The 17190-nt window shown below is 50.8% G+C and overlaps 1 protein-coding gene across 1 annotated transcript; it reads right to left on the bottom strand.

The window, feature by feature from the left end:
• Nucleotides 1-377: 377 nt before the first annotated feature.
• LOC123017440 (lens fiber membrane intrinsic protein-like) lies at nt 378-4546 on the bottom strand. The gene is made up of 4 exons (XM_044418787.1): nt 4372-4546; nt 2757-2921; nt 902-1036; nt 378-439 (listed from the first exon to the last, which is right to left on the bottom strand). Exons 1-4 carry the CDS (start codon nt 4544-4546, stop codon nt 378-380), a joined length of 537 nt encoding a protein of 178 aa, XP_044274722.1.
• Between the last annotated feature and the right edge of the window lie 12644 nt (nt 4547-17190).

Here is a 17190-nt window from a genome sequence, read left to right as displayed (position 1 = left end):
GTGGGCAGTGGGGCTCCCATTCTGCAAACACTCTTTCTCCAAGCACTCCAAATGCATCCTCCTACAATAACCTGTAGAACAACCCTGCAAGGTAGGACAAGATCACGATTCCTATTTTACAGAAAGCAGGGTTGGGGCTGAAAGATCAAATCACCCAGCAAGTGTATGGCTATGCTGAAAGACAAACCATGGGCTTTGAGCTTCTGTTCTCTGAATCCATGCCACACCGGTAACAGATCAAGAGATGTGTTTCTCACTCGACTTTCTGTTTCTGGATGATACCACATTTCTTGAGGGAGCGTTCTCAACAAAGGCCCTGCCTCCGCTGCCACAGATGGGCGTTCGAAACATGGCGGAGTCATGCGAGGTGTGGTATTTTAGCAGGCCCCGGCCCTTCGCTGGCACTCATGAATCCGATAAGCGCACATGTAAAAAATGCCTGCAGGTTGGACAATAAGGGGAAAGGGGCAGTTGCCCAGTCATAGCAATAGTCATCGCGACACTAATATGAATTTCCAGCTGGTCAAGGTTCTCCAGATTCCATCCTGAAACTTGTTCCATCTTGTGTCTGTAACAGCTTATAAGTCTGGCCCGTCTTTGTGACCGTTTCTACAAATGTCCAGACCAGTTGCATGTATCCTTCCTGTGATCACGCCCATTCCCTTTTCTCCCAGTACCAAGCATGTCCACCAGGCCCGACAGGTCAGGGTGCCCTGAGTTACTGAACTAGACCAAGACCCGCTTAGCTACACCACGGCTGCATTGCTGTGGGCCTCCCGCGGGCCATGCTGGAATCCGACTGACTTTGGGAGAGGACCCATCCTGCCAAGGCCCAGAGCTTCTGCAATCACTCTTCCTTTGGATAGGCCTTGTTCCTTGAGAGAGGAAAGGGAGCTGGTACCTGCAAAGAAGGTCATCAGGAGAGCGACCCAGCCCAAGATGTAGGACCAAGAGAAGCGCCATTCACCAAAGCGTTTGCCAAGGATGTTGACAGTGATCCCAGTGTAAATTCCCATGGCTAGAAGGATGAATATTGCTGGGAGAGAGAAACACAAGAAAGGGCCTGTTAGTCTGAGGTCAGATGTTCTGCTCATCTGGTGGTGATTTCCCTGCAGAGGAAAACGGTTTCCATCAGAGCTGCCATGGGTCCACAGTCAGCAAGAGGAGGGAGAGCCCTGGCACAGATGGACAAAAGGTGGTGTTCACCATCACCCAGGTCCTCCGGGCTTCCACCTGGTGCTCCTCTCTTCTTTGATTTCTGCAGCACTCGCATCCAGTGTTCGAACCTGTGCAGACTGAGCTATGGTTCTGTGCTACCTCCAGTATCAGAAGTCATGTGCCTATGCTCACTGGCTGCTGGGGAACATGGGCAGGCACCCATCATCCTGGACACAGATGGACTTTGATCTGGCCCAGCAGGTTCTTCTTGTGAATGCAATTGAAAGGGAAAATTAAGCAAAACTCAGAGTATTTTTCAAAGGTGTGACTCTTTCCTTCCTTGAATAAAGCATGAAAACCCACAGTTTAAAAATACACAGTTTTGAAAGAAATTTCCTCTAAAATTTGTGCAATCTTTGAAGAAAAATGCACATGCAGGGAAGTTGCAAGCATTTTTCGAGGAAATGCCCTCTGCTTGTGCTCAGGCTTAGGGGTTGTGCTTGATGGTTTCACAAGTGCAAATGAAAGGTTGGTGCATTTAGCTAAGAAAATTTTTGATTGTTTGTGTCCCCATCACAACTTTCTGTTGCTTGGAACAGAGAGAAATAATTACGGGCTGACAGGACTAGCACCTAGGACAACTCCCCCTGCCTGGTGTCCCAGGACTTGCACTTCAACAGCCCCACCTAGTGTAGTTGCTAGGCAGAAATTCTGGGATTTGTCCTTCCAAACTTCTGAAAGCATTCTGGAAACACTTCTGGAAGGGCAGAGTTGGAGTCCAACAAGAACTGGCAATCAAGTGTGAAGAAACCGAGAGCAAGCCTTTCATGTACCTGAGGACACTCATCTCCTGGCTCATCATTGGAGTGCCAGTGCTAGGTAGATCTGCTCACAAGCATTCGGTGGAGATGGCCGGCCACCTGCCTCTTACCTGTGAAATTGCTCACAAGTTTAGCCAGGGGGGGAAGCTGCAGTCCTCACATGGTCCAGGCTGGGCTGCCTCTCTGGGAGAAGCCCATGAATGCCAGATGGGGCGTGGGAGGTTTGTGTGAGCAGCTGAAGGGTACTCTGCCTCCTCCTGCTCTTGCTCGCTGGCTTACCTGATGCCAACAGAGAAGAGTTACACTGGACACAAGGTAAGCCGGCAGGCTCACGGGCTGGGGGAGAGCACACCAGATGGCTGCAGGACCACCACTGGAAGGAAGACCAATGCCAGCCCTCACTAGTGGGAGCCACAGAGGGGACGCAACCCAGGATCCCCTCACACCTGGAACCAGCTACCTGAAACAAGCGATCCTCCTGGCATATCGCTTTGATGGGCTGGCAAGTCACCTCCAAGTTCTGATGACCCAATGAATGAAAGCCCCCCAAAGCCTGTCCTGTCCTGCTCAGCCCCTGTGATTCCTTGATGGAACCGAGCCTTCTCCTAGGTAGACGTCCGCCTCCTTTCCTTCTCCTCCTGCCTTAACTTTCTGCAGTCTTCTTTCTCTGAGCCCTTCAGCCACTGCAAAGCACCCAGAGGTGGCTTCGGGGTGCCTGCATGGCTTGCATCCCAGGGCTTTGAGAGGGGCCCCACTAGGAAGAGGAAAGGCACTTACTGGAAATGAAAAAGAGGACGCCAGCAGCAAAGGACCTGCTGAGGCGCTGGAACGTGGCCAGCTGGGCGAAGGAGAGGATGCCAGTGAGGATGCCCGCGAAGCACGAGAGGGCAGCCACGATCATGAAGGCCCGCGTCGCGTTCCAGTAGGCCACAGGGAAGAGGACTGAGAGCAGAGGGAGCCGAAGCAAGAGAAGGGTGTGAGATCCGTCTGGGATGGCATCGCTCACCACACCGGGCAGGCATCCTGGCAGTAGCCCTCCTCACCCCGACCAGGGGTGGTGCTAGCTGAGCTCTTGCCCTTGCCGGGGGCACCCCAACCGACACGCTCAGTGAGCATTTGGCTCGGGGGATTAGCAGCCTGGTGCCCCCTAGAAGCCTTGGACCACAGCCCCCATCAGCCCCAGTGAGCATGGGCAGTGGTTGGGGTGATGTGAACTGCTGTCCAGGATACCCGGAGGGCATCAGGCTGCTGTCCCGCTGAGCGAGATGCTTGTCACACCTGGCAGGTGTGGACAGATTGCCTGCTCACCCCTGCAAGGAAGCGGCTGGGCCACAGGAATGCGTGGCAGCCGCTCGTTATGCAGGAGTGAATGCAGGGGGTCCTGCTCTTTTGCCCTAATCATGTAGAGGGTCTGGTTGAATGAAGAATGAATACCTAATCCCATTTCATGTCCTGTTGTGTCGTTTTAGCTGTAAGCCTGAGACCAGGGACTGTTTTATTTACTAAACTTTGTAAGCTCCTCTGGGAATTATTATTATTATTATTGTATCATCAACATCATCATCAGACTGGGATAAAAAATATTCCTGATCAATCAATCCATCATCCCAGGCCATCTCCCAGCTAAAGAAATCTGGACTAATTTCATTCCAAAGCAAGCAGTGCTCTGTTCTTCTGTGCTGCTCACATGTGCTGTGTAGCATCGCCTTCAAAGAACCCCCTTGCAGGGAAGGCCTCTTTCTGGATGATGCTTGCCATCTGTCCATTTTGTAATTGCTCCAGTTTTTATAATCTGCATTTCCACCTAATTAATTGGGACACACCTGTCATCAGGGGTGCAGAAACTAAGAACTGGAGGCCAAATCTGTCTCTCCTGGCCATGTCCCTCCCCCCACCCCCCTTCCCTCCAACCACTGGTGGTTTCCTGGCTTGTGTACTATTCCCCACCCGCCTAGTTCCAGCTTCTAAAAGATTCCCCTTAGGCTTTACTACTGGAGTCGAAATGAGCTGAAGTTTTGGGCTCCTCCCCTTTAGCCTTTGGCCCCGCCCTTTTTGCAATAAGCCCTGCCCATCACTGCAATGAAGCACCCAAGTGTTTCTCCAGAACGGAAGTTGCCCCCTGAGCTGAAAGAGGCTCAATTCTGATTTAATCTAACCAACTAACACTGCAACCCTCATGGAAAGCTGCCATCGACCCAAACTGTTCTTCGAACTCTGGCCAACGAAACGACTCCGCCTGGAGCAGGAACATGCAGCGGTTCTGTCTTCTCATCCCACAGGCACCGGCAAGCCTTCCTGCCTTCTGGCTCCCAGACGTGTTGGGCTGCAACTCCACCATGCTAGCTGGGGACAATGGGAGCTGAAGCCCAGCCCACGCAGAGCCACCTCTTACCAGTGCTCTCTATCTGCATGTAGCATTTCCCGGAGAAGCAGCGCCGCCAGAGCCCCTGGTGAGTGAAGCTGCCGGCCAGCCAGTGCTGCATCCAGTAGTCAGTCACAGTGGACACCACCAGGAGAATGTTCCCCACCAAGGCACAGAACAAGCCTCCCCCCACGAAGCTGTACATCCTCGCTGACTCCCGAGGAGGCCGCAGAAGGACGACGAACGGGTTGGGCGGTGGGCTCAGCGGCTGGAGAACGGCAGGGCCTGGGTGCCGCTCGGATTTCTGTAAAGGAAAAGCTATTGTGGCCGTGAGAGAAAGAAGTAGCACAGACCGACTGATCCGTGCAATTATTATTGTATTCGGACTCTGCCTCTCGCCCTCCTGCAAGGAGCCCCAGGTCGCTCACATGCTCCGCTCTGTCCTTCCCGCTACCCCGTGAGGAGGGTTGGGGTGAGAGTGAGTGCCTGGCCCACGGGCACCCCAGGAGCTTCCTGGCAGGTGGACGAGCAGGGTTACGTTTAGGGTTGTGAATTAAACAACTGGGATGAAAGTATAACAATAAGCTAAATAGTAAAGCGATAAATGACCCTTTTAAGGGTTTTCCCCAGTCTGTGACAAGACGGTGCATCTGTCCAACCCTCTATGGCCGCTGTGTCCATCACGTGGGCTCCCGTGCAATGCATGCATCGTATGCGAGCTTTCAGCAGCCCCCAGGTTCCCCGAGAGGCACCTCCACCCCGATTTTACCCTCACAACAATCCTGTGAGGCAGGCCAAGCTGAAGGACGGCGACAGAGCCCGAGCTCTGAGGCATAAGAGCTGTGGTTCAGTGGTCAGCCACCGTCTGCATGCCGCAGTTCACAGCTGACACCCCTCGGTCGAGCCGGGGGGCAAGAGGGCCCTCTGAGCCTCTGGCAGGGAGCTGCCAGTCGGTGTGTGAGGTGGGCAGTATGCAGCTAGACGGCCACCCGTTCTGCGCAATTGCACAGGGCTCTTTCCTGTGTTCCTCAGAATGGGGATGGGAGCCCCGGTTCCTCCGCTTGCTTGCACCCTGCCAGCATCCAGCACACCATACGAGTCCTCTGGAATTGCAAAGGCACCCAGCTTTCTTGAGCATATCAGCACCCTAAAGTCAAGGGGTGTTTTCATGGGAAAGCCCAGCAGTATCCAGAGGGCTTCTGCTATCCATATCCAGGGGGCATTACGCCCCAGATGCCCTGCCCCACCTCCAGCCCTGCTTCCCTCTCTCTGCCTGCTCGCTTGGGGGGACCACCCGTCTTTCCTACCTGCACGCCCTGGGAGCTGTTTTTGCCACACTCGTCTCTCCTCTGCTGGGTGGCCCCTCCACGAACCTTTCCTAGGCACCCGCGACAGCAGCACTGGGGCTGACTCAGCCCAATCCCTCCCGTCCCTCACTGGAATGCAGGAGGGTCGGGCTGACAGAGGGGCTGCTGCTTCCAGAAGGCAAATGTGCACAGGCAGCAGATGTTGTTTGGCATTCACTGAGCACAACCAAAGCTGCTGACTCTCCTGGCCAGAGAGCCTGGCCGTGGGCATTCCAGGAGGAATGGGAGGAACGGGCACCAGGCCTCATACGGCCGTATGCCATATGAGGCGAGGCTGAGGGAACTGGGTCTCTTCAGCCTGGAGGAGACTCTGAGGGGATCTGTTGGCGACATACAGGTATGTGAGGGGGTGTCACATGGAGGTGGGTAGAGACCTGTTCTCCCCTGCAGAGAAAGGCAGGACGTGCTCCAATGGAGCAAAGCTCAGGGAACCCATGTTCCATTTGGATGCCAGGAAGCACTTCTTGACAGTTGGGACCCCGAGGGTGTGGAATGGGCTTCCCCGGGAGGTGGTTGAGGCCCCATCGGTGCAGGTGTTCAAGGATAGGCTGGACGTGCACATGGTGGGCATGTCGTGAGCGGAGCCGGCTGGTGCCGGAGGTCAGACTAGATGGCCTGGGAGACCCTTCTGACTAGCTCTGTTTTCTATGTTTCTATGGGCTGCGCCACTCCGTTTATCCAGCCAGCCAGCAGAAAGGGAACTGGACCAACCCCGGATTGGCTCCCGTTGGGGAAGAAGCGCATGGCCACGGGGCAGGTGGATTTCCTGCTGAGCAGCATCAGCACTAACACAGAATTGTAGGCATGAAAAAGAGTATGCCAAAGACGCTGATGCTGAGCCGACGAATGGATGCTGGAGCGAAAGAATGGCAGGCAAAATGGATGATGGCCCCGAAGGATGGGGATGGCAGCGGAGGAAGGCATGCGGCCCTGGAAGGGCTCATGTAATAATCTGCTAACGATGGTAGTGACCCAGGAACACTGGAGACGGCATGTTACCAAGAAAAGCAAAGAACTGGATCCACGGCCCATGGTGCAAGGGGGAGCCCAGAAAGCCTCCCGAATCAGGACCACAGTTGTGCCAGCAAGTCCACAGAATGGCATATGTCTCTTCCTCCACCCCCACAACAGGGCAAGGTAACTGGGAATGAGAGCTGTGGGATACCAGGCCCAACAGGGGCTGGACCCACCTCCCGTCTGGGATTTTCGGCTCCTGATTTCGTTTGCTAAGCAGAGCACAGAACGATAAGGCATTGCTGAGTCTTATAGTCTATGCTTATTGTTATTAATGACTATTAATACTGTTCTATATTATTAGTGATGTTTCTCCCTAAATAACGAGGCTTTCCAAGCTGACCCTTTTCCCAAGGAGGCTGGGATAGTAAGCATCAAATGATACCACTTCCCTGCTGCACAGCAACCCTGTGAGGTAGGCCAGCCTGAGAATTGCAGAGACAACTCCAGGCTTCCAACAACCACATCCGTGGGCCCTGCATTTTCTTGCAGTGTAGCAACAGGAATTGGGGGTTTAAAACCTCCATCCCTTGAGGTGCTCATATCCCTCCTGCATGGACCAACTGTGTGCAAGACAAGGTGATATAGAGTGATTCTGCTGGTCAAAGAAACCGATCCCAGTTCACCGCTCCAGGCATTTTATGGTGCTTTTTTCCTGTCTTAACACGACTTTTAGCAATGTCTGTTTTATTGACTTTTAATTGAGATCATCTTCCTTAGAAGGTTTTATGCCCACAACTATTTTTAGTCCTTTAAGTCTTTTCAAGAATTGCTGCTTAGTTTGCTCAATTTTGTTCATGTTCTTTTTTTTCTTTTTAATATTTGTTACATTGCCTTGAATATATGGTAGAAAGTGGGGCATATGAATACTGAAAATAAAGAACTCAGCCACAAGAGGTCATTATTTCACCAGAAACTCTTTTTAAGAACTCTGTAAATGCATTTGAAATCTGGGCTCTACTGTGGTTTTAGTGAATCCCAAATGAGCAAACCCATCATAAAGCTGGAGCTGCTGCTCTTCAGTGGGAATTTTATGCATACTGACCTCAGTCCCTGCAGCACTTTAGAACAGCCTTCCCCAAGCCGGTGCCCTCCAGATGCGCTGGACTACAACTTCCATCATTCCCAGCCAGCATGGCCAAATGTGATCAGAATGCTACATATGGGCATCTCCACCTTTATCTTCACAACAGTCCTGTGAGGTAGGTTAGGCTGAGGGGGGGCAGCTATGGTCATCCATCTCAGTTGCATAATTGAGGTGGCATTCAAACTTGGTTTTCCCCAGTACTGGTTCTACCCTATGCCCCACCCCAAGCCCATGCGCCCAAAGTGGCTGGGAATGATAGGAATTGCACTCCAATGCATCTGGAGGTTACACCACATCCAGAGGTGGAACATCAGTCTAAATGGGGGTCCTGGCCCGGTCCGCTAGACCACCCCGCCACTGCATTCCTGGCATGCCGACCCAAGACTTTTTCCTGGCCGAGCAGCACATCCAACACTGCCCCCACCCTCTCCCTAAAATCATGCTGCATCGAAAGCAAGCTTGGCGAGCCAAGACCCCCCCCCCCCAGTCACCTTCCCCCCTCGGTGCTAAACATGCAATAGTGCCCAGAGCTAAGCATGAGCTGCCTCCCCATGGCAGAAGCTTTGTCGTGGGGCCATAAATAAATGGCAGAGCACAAGAGCCCTCCAGGTACGTGACCCAGGGAAGGCTGCGAATGGAAGAACACAGAAAGAGCCCTGCTGGGTTGGACCGGGGCCCATCCAGACTGCGTGCCTGTTCATCCCACGGCCAACAGGAGACCCAATGCAGGCGACAGAGCCCCCCTGCCCACATTCCCCAGCAACTGGTGTGCATAGGCACACTGCCTCAGATCCTGGAGGAAGCCCAGGACCATCAGGGCTGGTGGCCGCTGATAAGCCTCCTCCTTCATGGATTTGTCCTGACCCCTTTAAAGCCAGCCAGATCTTCACTTCCATCACGTCTTGTGGAAGTGAATTCTACAGCTTAACTATAAAATTCTGTCGTCCCACAGAAGAGGGCTCAGATCTCTTCCCCATCGTCCCACAGAGTAGCCAGTTCAAACAACAGGAAGCAGACTTGGGCTGAGCATCAGGAGGGCTGTCCGAGCAATATGACACTGGAACCAGAGTCCTGGGGAGGTCGTGGACTCTCCCATGCTGGAGGCATCCAAGATGCAGCCGGGCAGCCGTCGGGTAGAGATGCTTTACCTTGGAGCCCTGCCTTGCACAGTGGGCTGGACCGATGGCTTTACTGGCCCCTTCCTCCTCCTCTGTTTTATCTCTCTAAAAAGGCCCTCCATTCCAATCTCCAGCACCCAGTTCTTTTTCACAAACAGGAAAAGAGAAAGGCTGACCAAGGGCAGAAACAGAGGGGGCGGCAGAAACTGGACATTAATTGGAACTTTAAAAAACTATTTAAACTCAGGGGCAGGATGCCTGTGTGAAGCGGGGGGGGGGGGGTATTTGATCAATCCAGCAACACAGAGTAGCAATTAACCTTTCCACTCTCAGCGTTCCCCTGATCAAAATTGGCCCCTAAGTCTATTATCTCCATAGGACTTAACTGGAGGTCTGGTCTTTTTCTTCCAGTAAGGCCAACAGCTGCCCCTTTATGGTGCAGGGGATGGATGGGGTGCGGATTAAATGGCACAGAACCCCTCCACAGCCGAATGCCACAGAGAAGTCGCCTCAGTCAGGGGGCCTGGAAGGAAATCTGGAGAATATTCACTGAGTTGTCTCCTTGAGATGTAACTTGTCCCCAGGCGCTGGGCAGGAGCACAGACAAGCTAATGTTTTGGCTTGACCAGTTACCATGCAAAGCTCATGTGTGGGAGAAAGTGCAACCAACAGAGCTGCTCATCTTGGCTTGAGGTAGGGGGAAAAGAGAGTGCCACTGTGGCATGGTGGTCAGAATATTGTCCTGGGACTGGGAGACCCAGGTTCTAGTCCCCACTTGCCCATAAAGCCCACTGGGTGACTAGGGTGCCCCTCAGTCTAACCTACCTCACAGGGTTGTTGTGAGGATGAAATAGCGAGAAGAACTTGGTATGTTGCCTGGGCTCCTTGCAAAACGATGAAAGGTGAGTTAAAATTGCAATGTAATAAGAACAACAATTCAACCGATTGTTCAATCAAAAGTCAAGAAGGAAATCCTGCTGAATTTAAGAGTGGTTGAGTCTTGACTCAGACGTGCAGCCTTAAACAGCGGTCTTCTTCTAGCCTCCCTTTACATTTGCTCTGTGTCTCACCCGTCTTATAATCTTTAAAAACAAAACAGACAACCTCCCATATATTTTAAATACTCCAATTCTATACTGACCAATAGCCAAAGCACTTTCCACACTTCACAACTGGCCACACATGTAGGGATAGAAATACTTGCTCTGCTCAAAAAGGACACATGGCATCGGTCAAGCAGTGCCAACTTTATTGCAGTAACAAACAACAAGTTTCTTTAAAACAATCATGTACTCTAAAGTCCACAACATCTAACAGATATTTATCTGGGGCTATCAAACCAACCCAGATAAACAGGGATTTCCCCTCAGCATTGAAACAATCCTTACATAAAGCCCTGGGATTATAAAAGGGTAGGTTAATTCACCTAGGTGTACTACTGAGCCAGGTGGCAGCACTAAGATAACATCTCCACTCCACAGTTGTTCTGCATACACAGAGAGATCACTATGGACTAGAATCTCTGGAACATTATTTCAAACAACGGATTTGGGGTGTCTGTGCAAATCCTGCTCCCACCAAAAAAGCAGCTCTCCGTGAATATTGAAGAGTAGCATACCGGGGAAAGGCAAGCCTAACATTCTCTTTTCCATGTTATTGATTTTCATAGGAAGGCTTCATTTTTGTTTTGTTTTGTTTTTAACCTGAAAGGACAGAATTTGAACACAGGTTTCCCTCACCTGCTGCCTGAAATGGTCCCAGGTGATTCAGCTGGACAGAGACCCAGGTGCTCATCCTTCCAGTTCTGGCTCTCCTTGTCAAGCAAAATACTGCTGCAGAAATCAACATTTACACAACGCTGCACTAACTTCAATATGACATCAGTGACACATACTAATGCCACAATCCTATGTATGTTTAGACAGAAAAAGTCCTACAGCACGGAATACTGGGAGCTAGGGGACTTTTTCCTGTCTAAACATGCATAAGATTGCACCCTAAACCAACCAAATCAAAACTTTACTTTTACCTGAAACTGTACCCTGTTCTTATTTTAAGCGCACACACAAGTCAAAACTTTAATCCTTCATTGTTAAGACCAAATGTGCAACTCCACCACAGATAAAAATAAGCATTTTGGCCCAATCCTGTGGAATACAACCAACATCCACCCACCCAAAGTCTTTGGCTTCAGTGGGTTGGGAACTGCATGGTCACACAGTACAACTTACCGAAGATCCCACCAAAAATGGCACCTCTGCTTTAGTCCCTACACAGAGACAACCCCGAGCAGGGGTTGGGGGGTGCCAACCCCCATGGTGGGTCGCTGCCACCCTGCGAACACATGTTGTGCTGCTGATCTGTTTTCCCAGCAACCAGCAGCCAAGGTGCGACTTCACGTGTGGGAACACCCATTTGAACCTAAACCATTAATAGCACAGGGAAAGTGTCATGCCATGGAGATGACACTTTTAGTAGCCATCTCTGGCAGATGGATTATGTACTCACCCACCCAAACAAGAGGGAGTATTTGAAGCAGGACTTCATGGTAGTCCTTTGTGGTCCAAAGTTCAAACATTTTTGAAACTAATTTCAAAAGCCACATCAAAAGAACCAGGCCCAGGAAGCTGGTGAACAGTCCCTTAATAATCCAGGGACTACCGTGATCCCTCAATACTCGGGTCTCCCCAGAATGCTTTAGGGGAAGCCACAATGGCTAACTCCTATTTAAAGCAGCTTTTAAATTTATTTATTTATTTATTTATTAAAACATTTATATGCCGCCCCATTCGCCGAAGCCTCGGGGCGGCTCACAACATGAAGAAAAATACAATAGTAACAATATAAAAATAACAATATAAAATAAATAACAATATAAAAGAAGTCGCCCTGGCCAGATAAAATAAGCAAATACTGTTAACAATTAAAATGACGCTTAAATAAAAAGGTCTTCGCCTGGCGCCGAAAAACAAATAACGACGGTGCCAGGAGGACCTCTCTGGGGAGCGCATTCCATAGATTTCCACAAGTAACCCAAACAGAGGGACAGATTTCTACAAATGCTGCTCCCTGTTGCTATTTCCTTGTGGTCCAGACTGTTGTGAATTGGCTGGGCTAAGAGAGTCGGGAACCCTTCCCCCATCCACCCCACTTTTGAGCAGAGAACAGCGGTACACCCAGATACCCTTGGGTCCCATAGTGCAGCCCCCATATAACAGGAACACTATAAACAAATTCTAACCAAGACCAAAACAACCAGAGGTCACCAGGCACTTCTTTTATCATGTCCATGGATCCTGAAACTTCCATCTTTCCAGTTCGGAGGGGCTGTAAAATTCCAGAGAGGTCAAATTTGTTGGGAAAGCCTTACATTCCCCAGTGGCCCTGCCCCAAACCAGCACACATCCTCTCAAATTTCTTCCTTAGATGCCTTGGGGCTAATTGGGTGGCCTTGGTCTCCTCCCAAGATGGCTGCATCCTTTGGGCACCACTCCTCCTCAGATTTGGGTAACTCCACATCTGGGTCAATGGCCAACTCTGTGGAACTTTCAGAACTGGACTTCCCTGGCAGGTCAGAATAAAGGCTCTTGAGGTAGCGGGCAAACCCCTCTTCCTTGCTCTTATCAGCATGAGATGAACTAGGTTCCTTCCCAGCAGTGGGAACTGACCTGTCCTTGGATGTCAACCCTGGAAAAGAAAAGCTCACCAACCTTGGCTTTGGCAGATCGCTGGATGGAGCATGCTTATCTTCTCCATCTGCACTGGCTTCGGAAGAGTCAGTTTGGTCTTCCTGGAGTGGAGATTGAGGAACGCTCCCTGCTGCAGCTGCTTGCTCCTTCTCATAATCCATCTCCCAGTCTTCTGCATTATCTGGAACTATACCTGTGGCCTTGTCTACAAAGTTAGTGGAATCTTGCATTTCTTGTCCCTTCTGCCTCCTCAGCCCAGCACCAAACGAACATCTTTTGGCTTCTGGGCCATCCTGTGGCAGCTTCCAAGAGCTCCTCTCTTCATGGTCCTTTCACTGTCGCCACAGGTGGAGCTGAAGGAAGCCTCTTCTCTCCTCCATCCCTGATGCCTGGTCTTCCAAGGGCAGGATGCAGCTGAACCTCACCTCTGGTCCCTCCAGGCCCTTTCAACATTCGGCCCCTGGCCTTGCCAATTGCTCCGGTTATGTCCTCCCCCACCTCGCTTTTTCTTTCAGCCTGCTGGGGACTGGGGCCTCCGGCGGCCCCCTGCAGAGCTTGGCTGGCTAGAACCAGGCCAGGCCTTCCCATCTCTCTGCTGGGCAGTGCTGGCACAAGGGTGCCTATCATTCTGGCTCTCTGGGACACCTGCAGCCTGTCCTTCATGTCCACCATGACCTGCTCCAAAGTGGTGCCCCCCACTGGGCTGCATGGCACGGGCAGAGCGCGTGTCACTGTGGCAGCCGCAACAGTTTGCTGCATACAGAGAAGCCGGAGTGCAGGAAAGGTCCCTTGTCCCCCAGGAACAGGCACCCAGGGCTGGGCATTCTGCACCCCTTTGGCTGCGCTGTTGAGCAAGAAGTAGAGGACACCCAGGCGCACAGGCACAGTGTAAGAGGAAGGGTTTCCTGAGGACAACCCCCGGCCCAGGGGAAAGGGCTGCAGGTCGGACGGTCCTGACCCGGAGAGTTCACTGGAGGGATCAGATGACACCGCGGCGGGGCTCCTCTCTAGAGAGTTGCTACTGGTTGGCTGTTTCCCAGCCATGGGGGACGACTGCGTGATGCTCACACCAGGCTGAAGAAAGGCAGGAATAAAGGTTAAAACAGAATGCACAGGCAGAGTAATTTTGGGAGGATGATTTGCTAAGTGTTTTATTTCATATGCAAAGTGAGTCTAATTTTCTTTCTGGGAAAGATACTTTTCGGCAAGACTGCATGACTGCTGGTTTTAGACACTGCTTAAAAACAGGCCTTCTTGGGGAGGGGGGTCCCCAGCTGAGCTCCCTCCTTTTTTGAGTCAGCTGTATCAGTGCCGGTGCTCTGTGTTTATTTTTCATACTTATTTTATATATACTTTCAGTTCCAGGATCTGGTGAACTGATGGAGTGCAGAACTCACTGGGGCCCCCAAAGTGGGTGGAGGGGGACTTACTATGCAAAACAGGGGGCGGGACTTCATGCTACTCCAATGTGGGGAGAAGCGTAAAAAGTAATTCTGATCAATGGAATGGGAAAGTTAGACAAGATCTGGAAAGGGGAGGACTTGAAATCTTGGGGGGCAAATCAGTGAAAAGACGCGTTTGAGGACTAAGGGATATGCTGTGTTTCTTTACCTCTAATCAAGCACCCCTGGTGGGTGAGTGCGGAGTTTTGGAATCGCTCCCTGCCAGTTAATTCCCAATTCCTCCCCCGTGCAGGCGGGCAGATGATAAAAGAAGCAACCTCTATGGGGGTTGCTTTAGGCATAGGTGTAACATTCAAGAGGTTCTCCAACCGGGAGGGGCGCAGTTTGCATCCCACAGTCGGACAGGCCAGATTCAAAAGCATGGAGTTGGAGCACTACCTGGGCATCAGGTGTTCCAGCAGGAGGAAGCAGTGATGCAGTTAAGGAAGGACTTTGGATCAGAATCCCGGCTCCATGGCCCATCCCCTCCAAATGACCATCTAGAGGGTGGCACTCTATGAGCAATAACAAACAGAAAAGGTCTGGCTTCAGAGGCTGAGCTACCACGAATATGTCAAAGCCCACTGGGGCAGGAGCATTTATTTGTATGTATGTATGTATTTATTTGCAGCTTTCTATCCAGTCCTGTTACAGAAGGTCTCAGGATGGTCTTGCAATGAAAAGCACAGCGTCACCTCCTCTATAAAGCCCCAATTAAAATAACAATCAAACCTTAAACCGCTGGAAAAATAAAAAGGTTTTGGCCTGGCACTGAAAAGAATAAAGGGTCAGCACCAGGCGCACCTCTCTGGAGAAAGAAGCATCTATTCATCTTATTTGTAAAAGCCTGTTGCTGCCAGGGCAGGGCAGGGCAGGGCAGGGAAGGGTGTACAAAACATTTGATTGTCTTTACTTTTAGAACATGCTGCCCCTTCTGCACCACAAGGTGGCAGCCACAAGTCAGGGCATTTGGCAACGAGGTGGCAGTGGCAAACTCTCATTCCTCTAATCGTGCTGGTGCTGTGATTTAAGCTGTAATACTTGGTGATCGCAGTGGCATGGGAAAGTGAGACGCACCAACCCTTAAACTGGTCTGAAGGGAGAAAGAGTCTTTAAACCAAGGTCTAAAATCACTGAGGTGCATCGCTTGGAGAGAGGAGCAGATGGTAATCTTGGGGTGGGGGATAAAAGGGGCGAGATTCACTGGCTGCCGAATTCCCCCTTCCTATGGAATGTTTGAAGAGTTTGGAGTAATTTTGGGGGTGCTATCTGGCAAACCTCCCCACCTGCACACGCACAAAAAGAGATGCCACAGTACAATGCAGAATCTCTCTCTCTGCTCCACTCACATTTTTAACAAGATTTCCCTAATTTTATGTTGCATCTAAATAAAAATATAGATGAGTCAGGCCGATGGTGAGGATCCTAAATTGTCAAGCCAGATTCAGCCGCCAATGAGCCAATCCCCCGCCTCCCTCAGCACGAAAAGGGCTTCAGCTACTTATTAGAAGAGAAGAATGTTCTCTTTTTTTCATCCTGAGTTTTCTCCAAGGAGACAGAAGGAAGGAGCAGATAACAGCAGCTAAGAAGCTGACCTTTTATTCTGGCAGCTGCAGTGATAAGCAATGTTAGCGCTCATCAAGGCTGAAGATTCAGCTCCCTCCAGAGTGAAAAATATGGTCCTGATGGCAGCGTGCTTTTCTGCTGCACAGAGAAACTCTTCAGTGCAAGATGGGCATCCTTTTAAATGAAAGTATCCCTACTTGAAGCGCTAAACAGACTTCCTTTTGCTCCTCACCACCACCACCACCCTTTCCTAGCGTGGTGCTGCACCCTTTCAATAGCTGCCTGACAAACAAGCATTCCCCCTTCCCATCACTGCACCTGTTGAATATCCGACAGCTGTGAAACGGCATGGAGGACCTGCCAAAAGCGGAGCCTTGGCCCTCTTTCTGCGGGATGGTGCTCAGCCGTGCCGGGGAGGGGGCAAAACGCTGCCATCTGGGCGCCCGGCGCCTCTGGCTCAAATCCCTGCTCATCCACGAAGCTCATTCAGTGACCTTGACTGGCCCGTATCGCTCCTCTGAGCTTAACCACCTCGGGGGTTATTGGAAGGATAAATAAGATAAGAATTACAAGGCATTTTGGACATGAAATGAAAAGGGCAGGAGAAATAATTAGTAGAAATCATCATAATGCCACTGTGGAGTTAATTCTAGAAACAATAGCGGCTTCGTTGCTGTTTTTTCTCTGTTGTAGCCGACATGTCTGTGTATCAGGGAGAGAGAGACAGAAAGGACAACATGGACCTCAAAAGACTTGTCAGACTTAAGGAGGAGTAAAGTTGAGGAAGGCCCCAAATCCCACACGCCTGACCAAAGCCAGTGCACAACACGGGCCAGAAACAAAGGATTCCTTTCCTGTGCCAAGCCAGCCTTCTCCTGTAAGGTCCCACAGGGAACATCCCCTCCTCTCCATAACACCCTCTGCCTACTTCGCTTGATAGCATTTTTCTCTGTATTACATTGTTTTCTTTCTAGGCCAGTCTGAACTTTTTCTTATTGTCATGACTGAAGGAAGGCACGTAAATTCTTGAAATAAAATTTTGTGTGCATGCACAAGTCTGCTTAGTTTGCATATGCACGGCACAGCATCTCAGTCACAGAACTCAGCTGATTTTTTATATGTTTAGGCAATATACAGGCTGCTTTTCAGTGGAAACACTAACATTTGAACGTAAGGTTTTTTTAAAAAATACAGCACATACATGCCAAGTGCCTGTTCTTCACCCTTCCTGAAACAAGTCTGCTTCGGTGCACTGGGGCTGGTCATTTGGGGAGAACAGGGCAGCCCTAGGTGTCAGAACTAAGCCCTGTGGTGTTTGGTGGGACGTGCTCCCCATTAAGCATGTCAAGAGTGACAGCCAAATGGTTCTTTCTGAAGCAGCTCTCAGCTCTGCAACGCAGGTTGCTTTAACCAGGACTGGAAAACCTCTCAGTCCAAGGGCCAAATACTATTTTGGAGACACACTCTGGGCATTGAAGTCCACAGGTGGATCCAGTGAGGCCTGGATTTGGCCCCTGGCCCTGCCTGTTTGAAGCAGGCACCGAGGCAGTGAATGGGGCTTGGAAA

This window comes from Varanus komodoensis, unplaced genomic scaffold, assembly GCF_004798865.1.
Source record: "Varanus komodoensis strain SLA01 unplaced genomic scaffold, ASM479886v1 scaffold93, whole genome shotgun sequence".
NCBI classification, from domain to species: domain Eukaryota; kingdom Metazoa; phylum Chordata; class Lepidosauria; order Squamata; family Varanidae; genus Varanus; species Varanus komodoensis.
Note: the sequence above shows the minus strand (reverse complement) of the source record. Positions and strands in the feature narration are given on the sequence as shown.

Bases quoted from the DNA above. Each gene is read 5' to 3' on its own strand.
- LOC123017440 (XM_044418787.1), bottom strand. From the start codon at position 4,546: ATGTACAGCTTCGTGGGGGGAGGCTTGTTCTGTGCCTTGGTGGGGAAC. The intron at 2,922-4,371 runs GTAAGAGGTGGC...CTCTGCTCTCAG, and splicing joins CATGCAGATAGAGAGCACTG to TCCTCTTCCCTGTGGCCTAC. The intron at 440-901 runs GTACCAGCTCCC...TCCAACCTGCAG, and splicing joins CCTGATGACCTTCTTTGCAG to GCATTTTTTACATGTGCGCT.